The following is a 20,507-nucleotide window of genomic DNA, read 5'->3' as shown; positions in this document are numbered from 1 at the left end:
TCCAAAAATAATTCAAACTCTTGTTATGCTGGACAAGTTGTTCACCCTTCAAATGAACATATCATCATGCATCCGAATTGGCAGTCAAACAAGGTATAATCAGTAACATTCAAACTGTGTGGCGATCTGGTGTAATATGCAGATTAGAAAAAAAGTCAATTATTACTAGAATTTGTTTAGTGCTAACCTCTTTTTAGGCTAAAAGATGTAATTTTACAATGCAGTCATTTTTAACATCCCCTTCCTACTGTGCTTCCTGTCAGAGTTACCTCCCTTCCAACCATATTCTGACAATTGGTCCAGGCTGCTCAACAGAATGGGAACTGATTCCATTAGTTTTGTAGCACTTGAGATGATCACTTTCGAATTTCAAAAAGGGAAAAAGACAACTTGTATACCATTTGACAGTTATGGAGAAATTTCAAATGTCTTGCACTACCTCAAAATACAAGAACAGTATGGAAAACCAAACTTTAACATAAGTTCAATCTCTTTTGGACACTAAATTTGATGTAAGTCATTACTTTTATAAGCATTAACTCAAACAATAACAACAGTACCAAAAACAAAATACACCCAAAAAATAAGAAATTTCAAATCAAGACAAAAAGGCATAAAAGAAATTTACACTTTTATTGCAATATAAATGTTTTCATACACAACCCCCCCAACTGTACATATGGCCAAATGGATTTATCAGGGTATACTTCTATCTTCATACAAAACAAGTTTAGTTCATTCTAACCAGAAGCATGTCATAAATCTTGCCACACTTAACTAAATGTGGTGGTGGTGACATGCAGAGAAAGGATGGCACTGTCTGTAACCATTTTACCAAGCTGCACAGACAAATAATTACAGTCAAATACCTGAATGAAAAAACCTTTGGATCATTGTATGCATCATTCTCTTCCCACAGAGGTTACTTAAGTCATATCTTCCCATGTAACCTCTGTTCTAATATGACCATATTTGACGGTTCTTGTAAAGTCACCTGGAAGCAAAAAGTCACAACCCAAATTATTTCCATTCTTTCTAGCCGATCAGAACATGTGTTACATAGAGTTAGATCCAATGTAGCAGCTGCCATGGGGTTAGTTGGTCAGTTTCGGAAGGATAGACTTCATGTTTATGTGAAAATAAGAAACTAGAAATATAAAGTGGGGCCACAAATATCCCTCCTCTGCCAATGACATATGTTGATGTGACATGCAAGACATTTCATATGACTAGCTTGTAAGCTGTCAACAAAGGCGATGGAGACGATTGATCTGCCATTACATGACTGAGTTCTGTCAAGAAGAAACAGCTGCATATCGGGCAGGGGAATAGGCTTTGGTTTTCCTGAAGCATATGAAAATTATGGAGGCTTTGCCAATGATAACTTCTGAAACAACGTTGCTGATTGAACAACTAATTCTGATTGCAACCAATCACGAATCCTGAACACTTGCACGATGAAAGGGCTGTATTAGAACAGAGGTTACGTAGGGAGAGATGATTTGAGTAAGTCTGTGGGAAGAGAATGTGCATGTAATTGAGCATAATAAAGAGTTACATTCTGTTCGCATATTATGTCTCTTTAAACACTAACATGATGGTGATTCTGAAAGGCAGAGACACTGATGTACTCTTTCAAAGGCACAATTACAAGCAGTGCCACAGAAGTGTACCTCACCTGTTCATATTTTCACAAGACATTTTCTGTAAAAAACATTAACTTTTGTTGATGAAAAGGAAACCAGATTTTGCATATATGCTGATAAGGGCAGTCATGGCAATGTTTCTCACCAAATCATTTATAAACCTTATAATAAAGAAACAAAGTTTTTCTTTTAAGACAGCATTAAGAAATTACTTAAAACTTTACAGGTGAAAAACATGCACTGAACTGAGTAAAAGTCAGCAATTTCTATCACACAGGTTACATCATAAAAGACTTAAACTGCAACTGACTTTGTTTTGCAGCTAGCAATAATTCAGACAAGAGGTAAAAGTGCGCACAATATTGACCTGCACAGGTCTTACTTATGTCCTTTACATGAGATTAAATTGTGATTGGATTTTTACAATACCAAAGTATTTTCGATTTCTGGAAGAAGAGGCTTGTTGAAGGGTCACACTTTTGAACTGTGTTCAATTCAAAGCTGAAGGTAACATTGGCAAAACGTGTGCTATTTTTTTTATATAATTCAACTAAATTTGCATGGTAATTTTGCTTGGAAACAGTTCTGGAAACCTTGGAGTCACTACCACAAAGCAGCTTCAACCATTAATTGATTCCAGATTGGATGACATTACTAACATCAACATATTCTCCGTTCATTTGTTTTCAACGCACTAAAGTCCTGACATACTGACAATGACTTACGTTTATGTCACTGTCGGTAGACATGAAAATGTTTTAACATTTCCCACATATCAGAAATGACACTGATGAAGACAAGCAAGGACAAACAGGGAGAGACATTTGCTCAGAATAGTAAAGCTCTTTTGAGCTGAAACATATTACATCATGTCCCTTACACATGAATGCACTTTCAAAGTGAAACCGGTTAAAATGGTTACTGACAGTTGAAATGTAGTATTCAAAACCAATTTCAGCTGAATTAATGTGTTTTTAAATCGCAATCTTCCACCTGTCAAACATTCTTTTCAAGATGTAATAGATACGTGTCATCACAGCTTGAAATACAAAGATCCAACTCCAAAGCCGAAAAACACACCTCATTCCAACCAACTGATCACGCCATCCAGGTCCTTAACATTAGTTCTCTATTCTACTTTTCCCTTCTTTCTTGTCTCTCTGAGTGACAGTCATTAAGTCAACGTAAGTTTGACTCTCTGCTGTAGCATCACATGGACACAAATTTGTCTTCTCTCCTTTGGAACCATGGATCAAAGATGCTGTAGATGATCGTTAATTATTTAACTTAAGGATGTTGCAAATGTGTTTCTAAACTTAATTTCACTGACATTAAGAGGATTATGGGTGCACAAAGAACACAGTAGAAAATAAAGTAAACAATTAAGTTAATTTTGACATGACACTGACTAATAAATACACAATCAATCAAAAAGGCTGTCTCATTGGGCCAACCGACGAACAATTTAAATTCACCGTAATAGCACTATAGCATAGATTGATAGCACTTTGGCTGATGGCAGAATTATGTAATAATACATTAAATTGAGGGATATTTATATTGTTAGCCAGTAACAAACATGCCAATATTTCAAATAAGTGTAACATAGGTGTGATCTTTTCTTTAAAAATTTAATTCAAAGATGAGCCAAGAATTTTGTCCATTTTCACAAATCTATAAATGAATATGATACTATCAAACAAATGACCAACAAAATGGAAGAGTTCTCACCAAGAACAAGCCTCTCTGAGAAGGAGTGGGTAGAAATTTCAATGCAAAGGATATTCTCATATTAGTCAAGAGATGCCAAGTCCAAGAGAGGTTTACTCCAAAGATTTGCAGTGCTACAAAATGTCCATGACTGATGACATTTTACTCCTATCGCAGATGCAGTTGTTATGGTAAATTGTGTCCTCTCCATAACCGCCTAACATTTCACATGGCATACTTCTTTGTCCATTCCCTTGCCGTTGCAAGATACTTTGGTTGGTCTGATTTGAACATTCGTGCTATTTCTGGAACAAGTGGGTCATCTGGGTTCGGGTCACACAGAAGGGAACAGATAGACAAAAGCACTGGAATGAAGAAAATAAGCTTTAGTACTAAAGAAAATGAGTTGACATGTCAGAACTTGCAATGATTAGTATTCGTATAGAGTTACCAATGAGCCAAAGAGCAATTCCAAAACTATGAGTTTAACGAAAATGCACCAGCGAAATGAAGTTCATTTTGGTGAGATTGGAATGAAATCTTGTTTACCAATCAATGTATCAGAGCCAAAAGCCATTACAAGAATAGACTGAAGGGACACTGCTCATGACTGCCTGCCTGCTCCTTTGGGGATTAATCAGGAATATTAGAAATGGCACCACTTCACCTTAGCTTTCCTGAAAGCTTAAACATTTACTTTGGGCAACTGTCAGCATCAAAATCATTGTCTGCTATTCATTATCTTTGAAAGGATGAAAATTCAAGTTATCCACCTTCATCAAAATATTTGCTTGCAAATAATTCAGTTTCAAGGGTTGCATTCTTGCTGAACTACTTTCACATAAGACAATTCATCTGACCAAGTAAGCTGCAGAATTAAGATTAGCTTCAAATGTGTCAATCACAAGTTCCTAAATGTAGCCATGTGAAGAAATACATACAGGATATCCTAAATGACAGTCCCCATATGTATACATATATCTCAAGACACTCAGCAAAACAACAGACTCAACAAGATCCATCCATGATAGCACAAGTTCCATCTTCAAAGAATGATAGTAATAATGCATCTGTACAGCTCAGCAGTGCTTCATAAAGTTTAAAATGAAAAAAAACCCAGAGTTACTGATTGAGGTGATAGGACATCAAGTCACAATGGAAGGACTCCATGGAGATTTACGAGATGATGGGCAGCTGTTTCAGCTGGAGCCACATCTAAAAAGCCTGGCTAGTTAACGTTGACTTTTGTAAAGAGTACACAAAACTGGAGTTAGTTGATCGGCGGAATCTACTCAGAGACTGAGTTCCTATGACTGTAAACTTGGGTTTTATTTATTACTGTTAAACTGACATCCATTCCTGAATGCAAATGATGTACAGATGAATTGGTCAACTCCAGTCTGGATCCCGATATGCCTGCTGTACAACTGCGGAAGTTATTTGAGTGAATGCTGATGAATTAAATGTCAAGGATGCTAAATGTGCATCAGAAAGAGGCTCAGTTTCCTTGTGAGACTCCACACTTCAGGTCTTTAGGATCAGAACAAACTGTCAATCTGTTGGCTCAAAGATTTCTTGTCAAGGTAAGATTCCAACCATGTTTGAACTGTGTCAAACCTATGACAAAGATATGCTTGAGGCTGGATAGCAAAATGCAGTGAGCAAGAGAGTCGAAAGCAGCAGACAGAACCAACAAAATAACTTCCTGTTTGTCCAAAGATAGGATGTCATAGTACACCCTCAGTCGAACAGTTTCTGTTGAACAGGATTTTCTCTTGGCAGATTGAAAAGGTTCTTTGCTATTATTTTTAGATACGTTGATTGAGTTGCTTCAAGAGCTATTTCTCCAGTATTTCAGAAAGAAGGCAAACCAGAAGGTATCTTGTGTCATGGGGCCATGATAGCATGTTGAAAGCAGTGATGGTACTATACCAGAGTCAAGACAACTGTTGATCACAAAACATGCTACTGGCATCATTGAAGGCAAGCTTTGATGCAATATTCCACGTAGGAACTCGACCATTCAAATAGATGATGACAACGTACATGTGCCATGATCAAACACTATATACATAAAGCCATGCAGTTTTAGGAACATTATACCCAGCATGTGGAACATATTCACTTTCTTCAGTCCAAGGTCACCAGTCACATTTCTCAGAAACAAATGTTCAGGTCCATTACACGGCAAACATCTTCACAGTAATTAGCCTACATTATGTGACAAAGTGTTTTGGTACCCAAATCCGAATTTTAATGCATTTTATTCAAATTTTGTAGGATATCTAGTGGAATCATATTGGCATCGTTTGAAGTTTGAAATTCGTAGCGACTACGATAAAACTGTAGAGGTTGGCATCTCTGAGCAAAGCAACTGTAATGTGTAAAACTTGGGCCCCACCTTAGCCCACTAACAGACTTTAAACCAGCTTCTGTGAGCAACAATTGAACACAGAGCTGGTAGCAGCTTTGAAAGATATCAGGATTTTTCAAAGATATCATATTCACAAGAGACCACAAGATCAGTTCCCATGAAACTAAGGAGTGAAAAAAATACACGGTAACCATCATGTCCTATTTCTGTAATATGAAAGACTACACTCAAAACATGCTATCAAAGTTTCCAAAACTACAATGTTATGACTGTTCAGAACCAGGTATGCTATTTGGTCAAATGAGAGAACAAATGGTTGAAAAATGACTTGTTGTGTTTCAAATTACCTTCAACATCTACAGCCCTACTTACACAAAATTACTGGCCTTATCAGATACTGTTTCCACTCCAGTCAAATCGGAAGAAATTTAAAAATTAATCATTGTACTTTCTGGTTACCTTGTAAGATTTCATGCTCACTGCTCATCTTGCACATGGTTTGTGGCATGTGCTAGTTTTATTATGAGCAACAATTAGGACACAAGGTCACCGATGTCATTTACAGTAAACTGTTTATTCACCAAGAGTCAAAATTTATATATTTAGACACACTAGACCTAGTAATATTGAGGAGGATCAGTCACATTTCCTTGTTGACTACCAAATTTACCATCAGGTATATGGCAATGCTGCATGTAAGTTTTGCAGATCCATAAAAAACTTTGATATAACCTTGCAAAATTATTTCATTCCATGACAGATGCATCAGTTATGATTTCAAATCTAGGCAATTATTGCTGTTTCTGTTAAAAGTTTATGCATTTTTCACCAAAGATAAACTCTTTTTGATCATACCAAGAACATGGTAACCTTAGCACTGACTGCAAGTCACTTTGACCTGAAGTACAGAAGTCTTTTTAAAAACGAGGATGAGACATAAAACCTGACTGACCTATTTATCATTTCAATTTCCTCCATTTTGGAGACATCTGAAATATACAAAGAGTTGAGGTGGCGATATGCAGTATCAGTAACAGATTGACTGTTACTGATAGTTTGAACACAAGAACCGTATAACTATCAGTAAGCATGTGACCAATGTTACAGAAAAGTACAAATAAGATGATGGAACTAAATATTTATCACACATGGTTCACAGATACAGTATCAAATAGAATGGATTGCATCTATTCTGACACACACAGAGAAAAGCAATGAGTTATCCTCCCTTGCTTTCATCAGTGACAACATGAGGCTTCCCGACTAGATCATTCAAATTTCCAAGCAAAAAATCCCCCAACTCTCAATCAAATAAGTTTAATCACAATAGTTTTAATTCACACAAAGATAAAACATACAATAAATTACAGTCTCAAACAGCCTAACACTTGGTGATATTGAATTGTACAAATGTCTTCACTGACCAGGAGAGGTAGAGAACTTTTCCAATTGTCTTAATTTCGATACTGACACATTACTTAAAGGGACAATACCAAAACAGGCCATTCCATGTAGAAATTAAGAATGTTTGAACTTATACATTTTTAGAAATTTAGAATGTTTGAACTTATACATTTTTAGGCCTCTTTACCAGACTATCTGTGGCATATGAAATCCTCTATCAGAACTAACGCATGGATAAGTTCTGTTTGCAAGGTCAATAAAGCCTGTGACAGAAGATACACTCCATTCACAGTCTGTTTCAAACAGCTGTGCTCTGCAATTCAGGGGTATGTTCTTCCTCAGTCATCGAGGAATTCACATTGCATACTTCTTTGTCCATTCCTTTGCTAATTCATCATATTTGTTTCTGTCCGTTTTGAACATTCGTGCTATATCAGGAACAAGTGGGTCATCTGGGTTCGGGTCACAGAGAAGGGAACAGATTGATAAAAGGACTGGAAAAAAAGAAAATACAATACTTCAGTGGAAGAATGCAGTGAATTTGCCTATGCATAGAAAACACTCAATGACTTTTATGGGCATTGCAACAACAGTACTTGAACACTAAAAATAGCCTGCATGGAGCTGTTAGAACAGGTACTCCCACACGAGACAAACATCACCGCATGGAACAGGAATCAAGAGATATATATATGTTAACTTCCTTGGTTATTTGGCACAGCACTGGTAATTTAACATGTCTGAAGCTTATTGCTGACATGCAAGTCTGACTGAAGAGGGCAAAATTTGTCAATACACTTAATTGACTTAATTTAACAATATGAAACACGCACCAGAGCAATTTCTTATTGAAATATGGAACCTAATATTTTCAGTTACATACATCAAAAGCATGTGTAAAAAGTTAATTCCCATTTTGGGGGGTCTAACCCTCATTTGTCCAAACTTTGAATAAATCACTTCTAAACCTTATTTACACTACTTTTTTACTATCTAATTACAAGAACTGAACAGCCAAGATCTATAATAAATTATGGCTATCATTCTGAGTCACAAAAATGGTTACCAATCTAGTACTGTTGATGCACACATCACTTGTCCATGAGAGAATGAGTTAGTGAGTGACTTTAGTATTATGCCGCCTTTAGCTATATTCCAGCAATACAACGGCAACAGACACCAGAAATGGGCACCACACAGTAAACCCTTGTAGGGTATTTGTCAATGACAATAAACAACTTTATATCCGTGTAATTTGAAGGACATGATTTTATTGTGCTGAGGCAGCAGTACAAAGCTCTCACATACTTGCAGCACAAGAAGGAATTTATGTAGCATGTCCACTTTTCTTTAATTCTTGGAAGAAATGGTGTAATAAACTGGCATCAAGCCCTTTGCTGAATTTCAGTCATTTCAGTTTTCTTAATATGCATCCTTCCTATTTTTTTCTTTCATGGTTTGTCTCATATAACAAGCACATTAGTATATCATCTTCACACTGAATAGTTTGTGAAGAAATAATCACAAATAAGCACTCTCAGGTACCTGCCTCTACCATGGTGACATCACGATAGAACTTAAATAACTGTCCTTGAATTTACAACCTGTTAATGATTTGTCACAAATACATAAAACCCCTAGAAAATACATTTGTAAAAGAGTTATGGAAGGGAAGTAACTCTTAAAACTGAAAACACTGTCTTGCATCATTTTCCCATAGTTTGCACTGCTTCAAAATTCAAAATTCAATTCAATATTCAAAACGTTAAATCTACATTGATATATTAGTTTTGAGTGTTTGTTCATCTAAACGATTGACCCTGGAGTTTAAGAAAAATAGGTGTTAACCAAGTAAGTGCAAAAAAAGTTTGTACTTTTTTTCACTCTAAAACTCGTCAAGTAATAAAAGAATCGCTCCCCATCTTACAAGGTTCCAAGAACAGGAAATAGTGTTGTGTCTCTCTGCTATTCCTCATACCGAACTGACATATTTCCACTAACAAATCAAGATAGTTAGCAATTTGTGCCAAACCCTGAATACAGGAAGTCTAAAATTGCGGTCTAAGTAAACTTATCCTCAGTACTTTTTGTTACACTCCACTACAGAGTCTAATAAAACCTTAAGGGAGGTAGTGTCAGGTAACCTTTGAGACTGACCATTCAGAACACAGCTTACAAAATCGCAAAAGTGGACATATGTGCATTCATTTTGAACTTTTTACCTCGAAAAGGTTCATACCCGAAAGATTCCAAATGCTATTTAGCGTGCACTCGCTTACGGGTGATGCACACGGCGTACGTACAACCATGACAACGGTGAGTAAACAGTCACTGAAATTGGTGTGTTTGGCAAACATTCAAGGATGTCATCTTGCTGGAATATTAGCTTATGGTAACCATGTCAACAGAAACCCCACAGCATATATATTGCAGGTCAAATAATAATGTTATATGCGGATTTTTGTTTGTGGAGAGATCTGTGTCAGCAAAATGAATATTCTGAAAGTCCATTCTATCCCTAAATAGTAGCCGTTGTCTGATTGGTTAAATCTATTTAACCATCTAGCGTTTGATTGGATGGTCACTGGTTGCTCAAAGGTTACCTGACGCGACCTTCTACTAGGTTTTGTTAAGACTCAGTGGTGGAGTGTAACAAAATACACTGAGACTAAGTTTACTCAGACTGGCCAAAATTGGCATCAATTTCAGCAGATGTTTGTTTATCACATAAAACGTGTTGAACTAACTTTAAACAAGATTCATAACCAGACATTGTTGTTTTTAGCAAAATTAAGGTCATGATGCATCAGTTTTATTTTCTGTGATAATGAAAAATACTCTTTGTTTCCTCTGAAGGAACATAATCACCATTATAAAACCATAATCTACAATGTTTGTTACCTGTCTCATAAGATATATGAGGAAATATTCCATTTGTTTTCAGATGTAAAAGAAACAAGAAAAAATTGTGTCTAGGGACACTGATGCCTGCGCTGCTGTAGGAAGTGTTCCCCACACTGAGTGTGCTCTGGTGATTATTTTCTACTGAACAAGTTCAATATACATCTATGCAACCATAAGACCTCTCGAGTCCCAGTGAAAAACATGAATAAGCTTAATCAATTCTGTTGAGCAGTTCTTGTGGAGAAGTGAAGAGGCTTAGTTCCCTAAATCACCTTCATCAGAGAGAAATTCCACATAATTTCTCTAAACACAAAAGAAAAACCACTATAAAATACAAAAACAAAATGTGAGATGCACACCATTTGAGTCTCTATAAAGACATATGTAAGCTAAACGAGTTTTGTGCAGAGGTTTTGAGGATAAGTGGACAAAGTACATCCCCTCGTTTGGTACGGACATGATGAATAGAACTAAATTCAATGAAGTGAAAACATCTGTAGAAGTGACAAAATTTAGAAACTGGATGAACAAGGTATGAGATACACCACATTTAGAGTCTCAATGAAACACATGTCGAAGCTCAATCAATTCTGTTGAGGTGCTTTTGTGGAGAATTGGATAGTCTTCGTACACTATAACACTTTATTCAGATTGAAATTAAACAAAGTTTGGTAAGTTCAAAAATGGCATTAAAATTGAAAAACTATATATAAAGTACAAAATCACAAATATGAGATGCACACCTTTACAGTCCCTATAAACCGCACGTTTAATCTAAATGAATTCCATCAAGTGGTTTTTGAGGAGAAATGGATAACGTAACCTCTCCTACAACACTATATTCAGAGAGATTTTTCAATAAAATTTATGCAAGTTCTAATGGCACTAAAATTGAAAAAAAATAATAAGATACATATTATTGAGGGGGCATACTAAAAAACAAATGCAGGCTTTACAATCCATCATGTCATGTGACATGTCTTTAAAACAATTGAGAGAAAAAACAACTACTGTCTGATGCCAACTTGTAAGGTATAAAAGGGCAGGTAACTATAACAAGAACAGTTATTTCCCTTTGACTACCATTTAAAATCCAGAGTCATGATCGAAACATATAAAATCAGCTGTTTTACAGTACAAACATAACTTGTCAATAACATGACATATCCTGTACCATTTTAAGTTCATACCACAACTCAAATTTTGGATCATATTTACAAAATGAACCATGACCATGACATTTCAAAACCAAGATCAGCATGCTGATCTGATTATTTACAATTTCTGCCATATCTATACATTTGTAACCATGGTGGTCCATTTCATGTTACAGACACAAAAAGCATCTGAATCAAAGGGTTTCCAGCAGAACATAAGGAAAAAGACAGTCACATCAAAAGGCTGAATCACTGCTATATAAGTTGCATACATAAAGAGCTTTTTCTTTTACTTAAGTGAAGCCAGTGTCCAGCGACATAATTTGTCAGTAGAAGTGTTAATGTGTGTGTCTTGTGTTTTCTCTGATGTACATCAGATACAATGTACATCTTCCCATGTTAATGTTCGACAATGGGAATAAATTCTTATCGTTGAAGGTCCTTCAAACTTTGTTGTTCTCAGATCCATCTTGGAGGAGGCATTCCTTGCACTACATTAAATATTCAACACTTGCGTACCATTCCACACACAAAAATTACCCTCACAAGAAGTACTTGTTATCATATTGCCAACACTTTCAAACTGGCCCTTGGCCTACAATGTCAAAGTAGCTCCATGTATGCGAAATATGCCACACTTTCACTGTATGGACACACCCAGGATTTACACATACTTTCTCCGAGCTCCCAAATATGAATGTCCTTTCCTAATCAATGTTACCTAGTAATAACCCATGTAGTGGTGACTTGTATTTTGCTGACAAATTTCACGAAAATATCAATATTTATCTTAAAAAGGGAACTTAGTATGGAATTCTTGATAAATCCCTGTATTGCAAAGATGTAGCACAAAAATCTCCCTGTGTGACTTTCTGTCCAAGTTTTTCGTTGTTGAAACAATATTCAAACATTTTGCTGAGCGTTATACCCCTAAATCAATACTTAGTCAATTTATGCAATGGCACAAACTCAGCTTTGCATTTCTGATTTTTTATTTGGGTTCCATCATATATAAACACTTTCACCCACACCTGTTCGTATCACTGTATGCAATCTCTTTCTCAATGTTTTCCATGAAAAGATTGTTGTTTGTCTTCAAATCAAAACCGACGAACCCAGAAATATTTCTTCCAGCTTTATTGAAATACCAAGGGTACAAATTCTGTTATGGAAAATTGACTGTGTGATGTAGAGATGCACATATCAATACAAAGTGGCAAATCATAACAACTCACTCTGTTAACTGCAGACACTTGTCAGTAATACTGACATTAAATATCTATACTGACATAATCAGTTCATGAAAACCATCATTCGGAAAAATAACTTTGGTATTTCAAGTTGTGAGAAAATAAATATGCAACAGAAATGTATGTACTCAAAAGGTTATCTTTTTAATCTTCTCAACATTCCAACCTCTGAATAATTTCTTATTCTTCTCCTCTTATCTCTATTAAGCAGACTAAAAGTTGCACAGAAATAAGTGAAACAGGTTTGTACAATTCACTTATTACTTATTTGCTTGGCAATGGAAGTTTTCACAAATACAAGCAAAATAGAATTCAAAACAAGCTTATTTTCAATTCAACAGAACCCATTTCTTCACATTATCTGATTTGTCCATTTCTGGATCTTTTGCCCCAAATTAAGGGATGCTTGAAAGTGACACAAAATAGGTTTGATTGCTAATCATAACTGAAAAGCCTTGTAAGGAACTAACAGGTGCTGAAGTCTATGGGACCAATTCTCCTAGTCTTGCCTGATAAACGAGAGTCCATGAACAAATGGATAGCTGATTAACTTCAACTACGTATTTAACAAGAGAGATGATAAATATAGCAGTCTGGACATTTGAACCAACACAACCAAATACACAAAACCAAAAACTTCCAAGTCCAGGTTCAGTTAGTGTGAATAGCATTTGGATAATTTGTCTTTGAAGTGAAGAAAACTTGTTAAGAAACATCATATATTCTCAATAAACTAAAGTTCTTACTTCCTTAGATAAACAATGTGTATAGGCCACAAGTGACATGTTTCAACCCTAACAACTGGTTAACTGGCAACTTAATAGAAATGACTATCCCGGGAAACATTTCTTCTCTCTCCTCAGACATGTAACGATTATGATGCATATTTTTGGGTCCAGTCCTTTGCAAGTTTATTGTATTTTTTCTTGTCTGTTTTGTACAAGCGAGCTATATCAGGAACTAGCGGATCGTCTGGGTTCGGATCGGTCAGAAGTGAAGTGATTGATAAAAGCACTGGAATAAAGAAAGTTATTTTCAATAGAAAAATGATGGTGGTACATAGTTCAACAACAAGTAGGAATGCTGGGAACAATCTGCACCCATGGCAACAGGCCCAGAATTCAGAATCTAGTGAAGTTCCTCAAACTTGTATGCAACTCACACTTCTATGAAAAGTGTTTTGGTGATTCAAAACCTCAGCAATATTCCAGCCACAATATGGCCTACACTGTGCTTGTGTGTGTGTGCATGCACGACTGGCTCTCTAAAAATTGGCTACAGACCAGAGACATATCAAAATGGTGAATATTGGCACTCATCTTTGAAGACAACACAGTTACCGACATTAGATCATTTGGCCAACAAGTGTTAAGAACAGTTTTAGTCAAACATGATACCTGTGCTGTCACACCTTGATATCTGTGATCATCTACAGTCCATTTGAGTGAATTGCACTCTATCTCAAAAACAAGGAATCATAAATGACTCAAACTAACGATAAAGTTGATAGGAAAAACACACCAACTCTACAGAATTTTGTTATACTTTTTGTCAACAAAATACAAAAGTTGTTAAACAAACCATCATTACTTTCATTCGATACTGCAAGATTTGTGACATGGGTGTAGCAACAGCTCTGGTAACAGCCAGGTAAGCAAGCGGCATGAGCAATGTTGATTTCATTGGTATGGAATGATATCAAGAGTCACACTGTCCTTCTGAATCAGGCATGTTGTTCCTGCTTTGAGAGTTGTCAGAGTGTACTCGTATGAAAACAGGGCTGATAGTCGCCTGTTGTAAACCTTGTTGAAGCCAGTACTGATGCCCCACAGCATTTTCAACTTTTCAACTGATTTTTTCCATGTGTCTTGTGAAATCTTAGCTATGGATTCGTGGACTAGATTTTGAATGTCATTTTAAACATGGTATTCCAGGCAATGTCAGAGTTGATGATAGCCCAGATCAATTAAATCAAGTTCAAATCGCAATGATAAGGAGGCACACTTAAGACATCATGAACTTGTGATTTCAGATACCGGTCAATTTTGTACAAAAGCGCTCTTCTGTGATCCAGGACACTATGATAGGGAGCAATGTCCATGACAATTAAGCTCTTTGATGGCAATGCCAGTACCAGTTGTTTTGGTACCCATTCCATAAAAACCTGTCCATTCATTTTGGTGTGGTAATCTTGGTTGTCTTTGGCTTTAGCCCTAAACACAAGAGAACACCCAGGTAAAAATCCCAGATTTACAACCTGCATGAAGCACTATGAGTCGCTGTCGTTTGTTTATTGGCATTCCTCTGGAACATGCCTCTTCAGTGCTAGGGACCCACTGCATTTCTTCAGTGTGGCTTGCAATCGCCCATGTTTCATCAATTTAACCAGGTTCAAACCCCTCTTCCCTCTTCTGATGTATGGTGCATAAATAATTATCTTTCATTTGCACAATATCTGATCTTTCAAAAAGAAATCTCACTTCCCTGCTAACTTTGGTATACCAAAATCCGAACTGATGAAGCAGTTTTAAAAGTTGGTACTTGGATATTGAGAGGGAATGTTGAGTTTCCATTTCTTCTTGCAATATGCCTAATGATAATTGTCTGTTCTTGCTATATAAACTTTGGATTGTGTTCTGTACAAGTTAGTTTTGAAACAAATCAAGTTTTTCAATTTCATGGATTTTGATATGCCCTCCTCCTGTACACTCGTGTTTGAAGATGGAATCTGTCATTGTTTTAATAATGTTTTCAATTGCTGCTCTGGAATCCCCAACAGCACAAGATGTACGTTTAAGAAGTTTATCAAAAGCATAAAATGGTGTGCCAAGTTGAGTTTCAGACTTAAAAGTCATAGACCTTGTAAATTAAAGCTTTAACATCAGCAGTAAACTTCACTGTGTGAGATGAATCAATCACATGATCAGTAGGATAAATCGTCACATGACAAATTTGCTCATGCATCTCGCTTACCTGGTTGTTACCTGAGCTGTTGCTACACCCATGTCACAAATCTTACAGAATTAAATGAAAATAAATGAGGGTTTGTCAAACAACTTTTACATTTTGTTATTGCTTTGTCATTTAGTTTGAGTCACTTTCAATTATGTTTTTTAGTTAAAATGCAATTCACTGGAGAGACTTTCACTCAAATGGACTTTAAACACTAAATTTTCCGACAGTATTTCATGATATCATGATCAGCATGTGGCAATTACTGAGTAATATAAAACTTGAGCAAAATTCTAGCTGTATGATGGTTTCTGACAGTATTTCATATCTTTCTACATTAGCATGTGGCAGTTATTGAGTAATGTAATATAATAACTAAGCAATATTCTAGCTATATGATGGTGATGTTTAAGCAACTGTGGACCAGACAATCATGTGATTGATAGTGTAAGCAGTGATCAACACCACTAGGGTAATACAACATTCAATTATCCCAGCTACTCAGCCTTACCAACCATCGTTCTAACAACCAACACAGACTGGTCAGGACATATTCTTGGCTGCAGTGATTCGGTTGGATTCATCAAATCTGACACCTTACTTACGATTTTCAATATCCATACTCACTATTCTGATTTGATAATTGAAAACCTATTTAAATTCTTTACACAAAGCCAGAAAGTAATTTTGATGCCAACTCAAGCAGTGTCGAGATAAGGCGAAATGTGCTTGGTTGACACCAGGCTAATTATACAAGACAATTTTTACATGACATCTCAAAGTTGACGATGAATTTCCCAACAAAAACTTTGACACAGAGTTAATAAAACCTGATGTATCAAGAATCCAGCTGAATTGAATAAATAATGATCTTATCAAGGTTCCAATATTGAAAATCAAATTAAATCTGGGCAAGTCGTTGCAGCCCTAGATCTATTCTAACCTTCAATTCACACTTTGAAACCAATAGTAAACACTGGGCATACATTGAAGTCAAACATCCCCATTTTATAACAATATGCCTGACACACCACACAAGTAGCATACTGCAATTCTTGACATACAATACAGTGTGCATCACAATCAGATAGTTTGTAATTTCTTAGTGAGTTATCCCTGTTCTATAAAGTTCTTCTGACATGAAATTGCTATCAACCAGTTTCTGTAAATGAACCAACACATTTAGTTCTCAAATGCTCTTTCAACAAATATTGTGCCAACTAATTTCACAGATGTTTCATGATGTATCAAGGTAATACTAGCTAGCCAAGTATAAGGACTGATTAGGTCAAGCTGCAAAGCATAAATATCTCTCTTAGTGATGCATGAAGACTTATAATCATAACTCACCTATGTGTCCCACCAAAGCAATGCCTAGATGATGTTAAACTGACTAGTTCCCTTCTTGTCTAATGCTGCAGTTGGCAATATTTTAGCTATTTGACAGCAGTCGGCAAATAATTAAGTCTTCACCAGAAAATTTTGTGATTGACATTATGAGCAATGACTTCTGCAACTGACATACAATGACAGGCATCGACAAAGTCAACAAGCTTGGTCATTCCATCAGACCTCAAAGGATGAATACTGAATGGCCAGCCTGGATTGACTGATTGGAAGCTGACTGATATTTGTTGATACACAGATACTTCCATCAAAGTGTTCAGAAACTAGTTTACTGACTAAATCAGTGCATGTGTGCATCATCTCAAACTGATTTGAAGAGAGAGTAGCGTTATTTTCTCTTAAGTTCTATTTACCCCAGTTTTTAGAATACAATAAAATCAGTTCACATGTGCGACACCATAAAGTTAGGTAAGACTAAATGCCAGAACCAAAATTGGAAGATGAGCTTACATTGAAGATGGGCTTAAGATGAAACCTCTATGTTTTGCAAGGCAAATATTTGTTTCATCTGAAGAAATCAAAGCCTTCTGTTATGAACCTGACAATACCATTCAATAGCAAAAGAGAAAACTTTTGTCTTTGGTACAATATGTTCATACAATGAACTATACATATGAGACCTTAATAACCTACTAGATTCTCTCCCAAGAATCATATTTTGCTATTTTGTTCATACAAATAAATACAAAAAGGAAAAGAATCGGGCTGAACGTAACATCCCTGTGCCCAGCAATATGAGTGATCTTGAAAGCGTAACTGAATGTTGCACACTGTGCCCAGCAATATCAGTGACCTTGAAAAAAAACCTGGGTCTGGAGCAGGCAAGCTGTTAGCATCAATCCAAAGACTTCATTACAAAGGCATTCACTACAATCTGTGAAGACAGCTTTACAATACATCAGGCTTGCAGCTACTCAAACATATGATCAGGAGCGATTTGGGTTCAAACATGACACACACACACATCAGCTTCATTTCTGAAGGATACGTGGTAGGCTAGAAACATTTAGCACTGTGAAGAAACCCATCAACCACTAACATTAGGGATCACAATAAGGCATTGTCTGGGGTTCAAACCCACAACAAGCTGACCCCAGCAAAGAATGCAACTTGGTAGTGCATGTACTGATTCCTTATTCCAGTCATTAGTGTTTTCTGGAACAAACAGGAGAGCCCCTATCCATCAACTACAACAACATGGAATATTACCTTTTGAGATAGTGAGAGCTGGCGACCACTGTGACCTGAGTATATCCAAACAGATACTGCCATTGCTGTTGATGTTCGGATGATAGATTTTCGTTGTGAACGCCACCTAAAAAAATGGACAAACAAGGGGAATCACGTACTTGTCTTATTCAAATATCACAGTATCATATGCAATACTCCTTATTGCTTTGAATATGTAACAGGGGAGAACACCCAACACCTCTAGTTGTGCCACTTTGAAGAGGTGGTGAGTGAGTGACTGAGTGAGCTTATTTTATGTCACACTCAGCAATATTCCAGCAATATGGTGGCAGTCTCGAAATAATCAAGTCTGGACCAGAAAATCCAGTGATCAACAGCATGCACAACTGGGAACCGATGATATGTGTCAACATAGTCAGCTAACTTGTCCAGCCAATCCTGAAAGCTCTATCGCCAGACCTCCATGGGTCTTGGCTGATACACTCATAGCAACAAGTAATTGATGAAGATTTTAGAAGAGTGGGGAGAACAGAACAGTACAAAGCTAAGAAGACAAGGGATAAGAAAAGAGAAAGGAAGGAAAGGCAAGAGGAGACTGAACCCAATCCATTCTGTACATAAATTTATTTCAACTAATAAACATACTTCATTTTCTTTTATCAACTTAAAGTACTGAACAAGAGATACAAATGAGAATTTACTTCATTACTGCTTTCACATGTATGGAAGTATAAGGGTTAATAACTATACAAACACTATGTATATCTGCATAATCTTGTTGAAATAGACACACCCAGATGTTTTTTTATTTCACCGTGCAGGGACAGAAAACTTGACATGTAAGTACATCCTTCTCCATTCTAATGGTCACACTGACTGCAGGAACCCATTATGCCCACATAACTGATTAATCATGTAATCATCAGTCTTAAGCAATATAATTTTGAATTCCATAAATTCTGCTCTCTATTATAGCCCAAGATCCAAGCAAAGTTGACTTCTTAATTCATGTGAGTGATGTCACCCGATCAGTATAATGCTTAACGTTACCAATATACAGAATCCAAGGCATTTATCTTGTATCAGTTATAACTCTGAACTGCTTTTGTGAAGTAACACATCCTGGATCTACTGGACTATGGAAGCCTTGAACTTTGCTAACAATCAATGAAAGATTGCATTACATATTTAAGCACTGGGTCTGTCTTCAGGTAGGTTGTTTCCAGATGAATAACCTTTCATGGAGCCTGAAGTAATTCAGTTTAAATATCACTATCAGTACTGTTCAGAAGTGAGATATGGAAAACGTTAATGGACGGACAACTTCCTTATTAAAGTTGTTCATCCATAAACTTTGTGCTTATCTCACTCTAAAAATGCCAATCAAAGAAATTTAAGAAATGAATTTGGTTTAAAGATTATTTTCGACAAAATTCATGTATCACAGCAGGGCAACTTGATGTTGGAGGATGCTCGGAGTGAAGCAATATCACACATCTTTACTACTTTACTGAAGCCTAAGGGTACAGTAACATCTGAAAATATTGTCAGATATCTCTGGGAACTGGATCATCGATTCAACTTTCCTTGAAATTGCACAGCAACCTAAGGCCTTGAAAACAAAGCCAGTCTTCACTAACAATTTTTACAGATGATGATCCATGACATGAGCTCATGCTAGTGACGACAGCTGTTAATAATGCGATAATTTGTGTACTACATTAAAATTCTTCAAAAATAAATTTAAAAAATGTCACTTGAACATCCTTTTTAATTACACAGAATAACATGACTGCCACAAGTAAACACATTTAATTTGAAAAGGAGACCCTGAGATTGAACCTGGGAAAATCTAGACTTTCTTCATTTAGGGCTTCAGAAATGCAGGGATGGCTTGGCTGTTGGGAAAATAATATGGTTCCAGGACTGAGAGACAACTTTCAGTGCAAAATGGGAACAGTGGTCTGCCTTCTCCAACAAACCTGTACTTACCTTTGGGGGTTTGAAAGGGTAATCTGTTGGAAAGTGTATGGTTAGGAAAAACACCCCCCCTTGATAAGGACTGTCAGTCTGAAGGAGATAGAAAATCAAAACATTACAGTCAATCACAAAATTGGAAATGCAAATGTTAACATTTACCTTATGAAATCAGTCACATATCCAAACCTGACTGAGCCAAGCATTTGGCCTCAATGACAGAAAGAATATTTCAGAACTTACAACAATAAGACTAAAAAACAAATGGAATATCTTACCCATTTCCCTGTCCCAGGCGTGAGTGAGTGAGTGAGTGAGTGAGTGACTTTAGTTTTATGCCACACTCAGCAATATTCCAGCCATATGGTCAGCGAATAATTAAGTCCGGACCAGACAATGCAGTGATCAACAACGTGAGCTTCAATCTGCACAATTGGGAACCGATGACATGTGTCAACCAAGTCGGTGAGTCTGACCACCTGATCCCGTTAGTCGCCTCTCATGACAAGCATAGTCACCTTTTATGGCAAGCATA

The 20,507-nt window shown here is 36.5% G+C and overlaps 1 protein-coding gene across 3 annotated transcripts in view; it reads right to left on the bottom strand.

Annotated features, from left to right (window-relative positions):
• Positions 1-619: 619 nt before the first annotated feature.
• LOC137284942 (ubiquitin-conjugating enzyme E2-17 kDa) overlaps positions 620-20,507 on the bottom strand; it is a 29,826-nt gene continuing 9,938 nt past the window's right edge. Inside the window, exons 4-6 of one of the 3 annotated variants that reach the window (XM_067817024.1) lie at positions 19,988-20,065; positions 18,014-18,119; positions 620-3,721 (exon numbers count right to left, since the gene is read on the bottom strand). In XM_067817024.1, the coding sequence (XP_067673125.1) occupies positions 3,582-3,721; positions 18,014-18,119; positions 19,988-20,065 (324 nt within the window). In that variant the 3' untranslated portion in view covers positions 620-3,581. Of the gene's footprint in view, positions 3,722-6,283; positions 7,629-12,317; positions 13,460-18,013; positions 18,120-19,987; positions 20,066-20,507 lie in introns of those variants that run through there. The other 2 variants (XM_067817025.1, XM_067817023.1) reach the window with 2 other exon arrangements.

Source organism: Haliotis asinina, chromosome 5 (genome assembly GCF_037392515.1).
Source record: "Haliotis asinina isolate JCU_RB_2024 chromosome 5, JCU_Hal_asi_v2, whole genome shotgun sequence".
Taxonomy (NCBI): Eukaryota; Metazoa; Mollusca; class Gastropoda; order Lepetellida; family Haliotidae; genus Haliotis; species Haliotis asinina.
This window is presented reverse-complemented; position numbering and strand designations above follow the sequence as displayed.